Genomic DNA, 6,000 nt, shown 5'->3' with positions numbered 1-6,000 from the left:
AGTGACTTCTTAGTTAACGGAGCCTTGGAAGATTCTATCCCAAAAACACTCCCTTGACAACTATATTAATTAAACGGTTTTCTTAACACTTTGCATATTTTGTCAAACATACCAGGCTTTCACCATTGATTTTCAGAATCTCTTTACGAAACATTCAACATCATCCCCCACTTGCACTTCCGTCAGGAAAATGATATTTTCTTCTTTCGATTTGCATTAACTTCTACATCAGTCATACTTTAAATGCCTACCGTGAACAGTAAGTTAGTTCATGAACGTTTCAAGAGACAAACGGGGCTCATTATTCATTTTGGTAACCGATTATGTATAACCAGGACGATACAAAGAGAGCTAAGATAAGACAAAAATAACGATTATATAATGACATGGGAGGGAGAATTGTAGAAAAATTGATGGGGTCTCATTGAGTCGTTGAGAAATGGGAGGATTCCTTCAAACTACCGAATCGGCTCGTCCCTTTCCCTATCTTTTAGCCAGACACACAGAACTCACTCAGTTAAAACATGCATTTATTTCCGCCAGCGCGTGGGTCATCCCTTTGGAAGAATGAGTACGGACATCATGATAGCATCTTTTTGACAAATTGCTTCAGGTCCAAAACTCACTTGGCTACCGAATGCATCAAATGCAAGATAAAATCCCACTAGAATTCAAAAACAAATTTCAGTCCAAAATCCTTGTTCCCCAGAGCCAGATGATATTATTTTCGGCGAAAACTATTCCTACTCGATCATCTTCCATTGAAACGAGTGGCGCTGGGTAGGAGCGTCCACAGGTATCCATTGGTGGAAGTAAGGACCTCACGCTTAGGCATTCCCTTCGACAAATGGTTTTATTTGGGACATCAGAAGTTGGTCTCCTGGAATCATTAATACCGGCAACCGTTTGGTCCATTGGAAGTTATACCGTCTTAAGATCTCAATTGTAAAGGAAAGGGGACATTATTATAATGACAATAAAAAAGTTTGTGGAGTTCTAAAAAGGACGCCAAAGACGATACAAAGCACCGAACACGAATGGGTAAGCCACTCTCACTCACAGCAAAAAAAAATTATTTTTTCTTCTCAAAAATCTTCTCACAATGGCGTCCAAACATTCTGTGGCACCAACCCCATAACAGACGCCGCTGCTTCGGATCCAGGGCACACCGAATCGCCAGATCTTTGACCGCCTCGAAGCACACACGGAAGCACACACCATTGCACGGATTGAGACGAAGCAATCTGCGGCTTAGTATCCAACCATTCACGCACTGCCATTTTGTTTGTTCATGTATCTTTGGAGACCCGGGTGCCGCTGCCGTAATCATAATCACATATTTATTTTTTTTTCACTTTCACACCATTTACCTCCACTACCCTCGTTCTCTCTTTCTCGCACAGATTTAAATTCACATCATTTTTTTATACAATTACATATATTTAAAAAAGCCCTAGTAAACTTTTCTTCCCTTTATCTGAATGTCGTTTCATACATCATGGAGGAGGGATTTTTTTCTCATATGAAAGGTGGCTTCATTCTACCTCTGCAATCGCGGGGGATGGGATAGGGTTTCTTTCTCCTTTGGGAGAGAGGGAAGGGGGTTGACAGGAGGTATCTTGGGATCCGGAGAAGTGGGAAGTTTCGGGGGTGGGGGAAGGGCTAAGGGGTGATTCTTTCGAGAGAGAAAGAGAGAGAAGGGCTGGGGGTCGCAGTGGATGTGGAGAAAGGTGAGTGTGCCGTGGGGGCCGGCGTATGGGGGATAGAGGTTGGTCGTATGAGGTGGGGGGGGGGAGGAGGCGAAGCGAAGGAAATAGAGGGAGCGAAATTTTTTTTCCCAGTGTACTCGTGTTGGCCACAGGCGAGGCGGCTCTTCTATAATTGATTGGCCTCGTTCCGCCGCGAAGTCTCCGGCTACGGAGGGTCAGGAGTCCAGTCCAGCTGCACGGGGACGTGGAGGGAGGAGGTTGACGACGAATTGAAGAGGGAGGGAGGGAGGGAGCTGGGCGCGGGGGTTAGGCGGGCGACGGCGGAAGCGGAGGGCGAGGATGGTGATGGAGGAGATGAAGGACAAAGTGGGGTGGGGACATGAATATTCAATGTTAGGTTAGTGGTGAACGTGGCCGCCGCCACCGGGGCCGGGGATGTGAGTCTGCATTAACTCGCCCCGCCTCCATGACGTCCCCGTTTCACTCGGAGGAAGAATCTAACTCCGCTTCATCAGAGGAGGCCGGAATTAAGAGATCCCGTCACAGGTAGGTAAGTTCCGACGGTCAAAGGACATGGGAAGTTGAGCCTTGAGTCGAGAGGCTGGCCGATGGTAATTCCGCTTAAAAATTTTAAGCGGAGAACCAGGTGTCGCTTTGGAAAATTCGTAGCTAGTTTGGTTCCAACCGGCATTATAAAATGATAACCAGAGAGAAAATACCTTGGGATTCATCTGAAGAGGAGATACAATTGGTTTGACCCGAGGTTAATCATTTAGCATCTTTAAACGTAAATAAGTAAAACGTTCAACTGCGGAGACTCTCGTAAGGGATTGATCCACCCTCCGAGAGACTTACTTGATCTCATGAGCACAACGCAAGTCCGCGTTGTTTATGCGTGAGAGGGCTTCCCCAAAGCGAGACTTGGTTAAGTAGGCACTGCATTCATAGACTGCATACCCTGACATTACACCCGGATACGCATACATATTTTACGAAGTTCTCCGCAGAAATTTCCTTCAAAACTCAAAATTTCTGGTGGATTACCCACTCTATTGCGGAATTAATTATTGCATGCTCACACTCCGGAACGTATTGTAATCGACGGGGCAAAGAAAGAAAGGGTCACATTACAAATGATGAGTCAATTTAATGGCTTCCGTTATGGAAATTTTGATTGGAGATCAAATTTCTTAGTGACCAAAATTAATTAGCGGTATTAAGGTAAACATATATGAGCCAGAATTAGTTCGCTTAATATGCAAGAGTGGGCATTAGAATAACCATTTTTTTAGACCTGTATGCAGCAATGTGTTTATGGATGAAGTACAATCCTAATTGTACGTATAACAAAAATTCCCATAACATTTCGTTAGGTGAGTCGTTGAAACCAAACACGAACCAAATCTTTCTCAGCATTCATCACCAAAATGTTTAAAATAAATTCAGTAAATAGTACACGGTTACATCCAGGGCTCTATTCATATACATATGTGTGTGTATATATATATATATATATATATATATATATATATGTGTGTGTATGTGTGTGTGTGTATGTGTGTGTGTATTTACATGCCACGCACACGTAGCATCGTCACCAAATTCATGTGGTCAATTTTACTGCACTGAATGCTCGGGGAATTTTACGTACAACCCCCAACTCACTGATACCTCTAGCAGCTCAAAAAATCATCCAATATCTCCGATAAAATTTGCGAAAATTATTTGCATATGTTTACTCGGAGACGGGGTGGAAGGGTGGTGGGAACCTTGGAGAAAAGCCGGGGCAAGGGAGGCCGTCAGCACGAGGCCGGAGCCACCCGAAGAGAAGGGGGCGGAGACGGCGGGAGGTTAAGGTTGGGTGGGCAGAGGTGTCCCAGGGCGGGAGGGCAAGAGAAGGGGGGTAGTGGTCTATGTATGGGCGTGTGTTTTCATGGGTGGTTTGTTCCTTGGGCACGGCGTTGACGAGGGACTGGGCCGCCCTCGCGTGGTCTGTGGCTCACTCTTCTCCTTCTCGACCTCCTCCGCTCTTTTTTCTCCAGCTCCCTCTCTTCCTTCACTCCATCTCTCTCTCTTTCTCTCTCTCTCCACCTGCCTCTCATCCGGCGTCCGCAGGGCTGAGAATCTACGATGGCCAACTGAATGGGGTGAGCGGTTTGAGTGCCTTCGAGGCGGCGAGCAGGGAGGCGCAGAGGAGCACGAGGGAGACGAGCGGTGGCGGCTGGTGCCTCCAACCGCGGCCCACTGCCGCCCTGCCGCCGGCCGCAACCAGGTCCCAGTCTTCCGAGTCCTCCTCTGCAAAGAACCAAGAGGGGAGAGATTGGTTTAATCTTCCCTGAGAAGGAACCAGGGGGCAGCGGAACGGCCCGCCTCAAAAACGAGAGTGGTCGCTTGCGGCCCTTCCCGGCCGCCAAAGGTTGTTCGTTCCAAGATAATTAATTTTTACCTTGAGTCTACCGCAGAAGGGAGCAAAGGGAAGGTGTGTGAAAAATTGCACAGAACACGCTGATGATTTAGTTGAGCAGTAAAATGAAAGTCTGGGTATGAAACCAAATCTCACATGAATGTAGAGCATTAAAATCGACGCCTAATTGGCTGAATATCTACTCCCTCGACATACATGGTCACGTGTCCGTCCGAGAATTGATACATGGAAATAATACTTGGGGCATTTCAAGCAAAGATTCCTTCAATATATGATTTCATTCTCTTATCCGTACTAAAGATAACTGTGGGAATTGATTTAATTAATAGTATATAACATAGGTATTCCTTCGAAGATGACATACAATTCAAATGGATATTATAGACGCTGAGAAACGCTACAGAATAACTAGGGAGATTCTGCGATATACATATCAATTAGCATAATATTCGCGGTTCACCGAAGGATTGATCTGAAATTAAACAAGCTTTAATAATTCATTGATATTTCCCTTCTTCTTCACACTTTTATTCAGCAACTATACGAGTATTGAAATAAACCATTATATCATTCAAAACAGTGATTTTGATAACTTTGGCCCTTTGATAACTCTGGCCCTTTTTTTAAATCATTTTGTCGGTATTTTTAACATTGACTAAAGGGGAAATATATCTGTAAGGTAATTAATAACGACTCAAAATATACTCTTGTATACCATGAGATTACTTATGGTCTACGGAAGTATTAATTTAATTTATTAATGAATTAAACAACTATAAACCAGACAACGCAATTATAAATCCATACTTTCACACCAATTATTATTCAAAGGAAATATTTAGAGATGATTTATAAATATTGCGAGTTCTATTAGCATTATCATTATACTTTACTTTGACTTCTACGATTTTGAAGTAATCTTGAAACTGTCATATTTGACGGTTACATACGGTTACACTTTCACCCTTTCAAAAAATATTTTGTAACAACTTCCTTCAATAACGCTTAATGGTTCATTATCTTAGATATATACATGAAGTCATCATATTGGGAAAAGGGAGAGTATAGCAATATGATGCACAGCTATTATGCTTTATGATGATATCAGTGAAAAAGACATGCGAAAATTTTCGTGTACATATAATACATACGTATGCTTCTATTCTCTTGTGGGGGTCTTCGGGGGACACTTGATTCACTCCTATGAAAATATTTGCAAAGATGATTTCCCATTGGTCGTGTAGAGAATTATTTCGTAAATGTTCTCCTCCTCTCAGTAGGTATACGAATTGTTAATTTTGCCGAGGGATGGCGCTTCTTCGAGTATTTGGGAAAATTTGAAAATCTATTCATCAAAATACTTTTTATCACAATTTTAATCAGACCTACAGTGCTGCTCATCGCTAAACCTGTGTATTATAAAGGGCCACAAAGATCAATTTTTTTTCGTACCGAATTTGATCTTTGCGCAAAAGTTGCCAAGTGATGGCATCGTCCACACAAAATTTATTCTAAATCGGTTAATATTTAACCGTACTATTTATCCTCATAGTTTTCATAACTGAAAAATTCGAAGTTAAATTGAACTCTCCCATAAAGGATAAAATAATACAAGCACCAACGTATGCACATCTCAAACTGAACATACTAAAGCTGATACTTTATAAGTCATCTATATTATATAATAAAAATCTAATGACCGAACAAGTACGTTTTTTTTTGTCTTTCCGACGCCAAGGAGATGGTACAAATATTTTGAATAAGCCAGTCAAACCACATCACCACAAAAGTGAAGAGTAACATGTGACGATAATAAAAAAATGCAATGTTTGATCATTGACTGACAAAAAGATACGTATCTTTAAT

At 42.5% G+C, this 6,000-nt stretch overlaps 1 protein-coding gene across 2 annotated transcripts in view; it reads right to left on the bottom strand.

Annotated features, from left to right (window-relative positions):
• Positions 1 to 3,254: 3,254 nt before the first annotated feature.
• LOC139693409 (lachesin-like) overlaps positions 3,255 to 6,000 on the bottom strand; it is a 627,145-nt gene continuing 624,399 nt past the window's right edge. For both annotated transcript variants that reach the window (XM_071591542.1, XM_071591543.1), the window contains exon 10: positions 3,255 to 4,004. In XM_071591542.1, coding sequence (XP_071447643.1) covers positions 3,835 to 4,004 — 170 coding nt within the window. In that variant the 3' untranslated portion in view covers positions 3,255 to 3,834. The remainder of the gene's footprint in view (positions 4,005 to 6,000) is intronic.

This window comes from Hetaerina americana, unplaced genomic scaffold, assembly GCF_022747635.1.
Source record: "Hetaerina americana unplaced genomic scaffold, ioHetAmer1.1.p SCAF_49, whole genome shotgun sequence".
Lineage (NCBI taxonomy): Eukaryota > Metazoa > Arthropoda > Insecta > Odonata > Calopterygidae > Hetaerina > Hetaerina americana.
The sequence above is the reverse complement of the archived record's forward strand: the minus strand, read 5'-3'. Positions and strand labels throughout refer to the sequence as shown.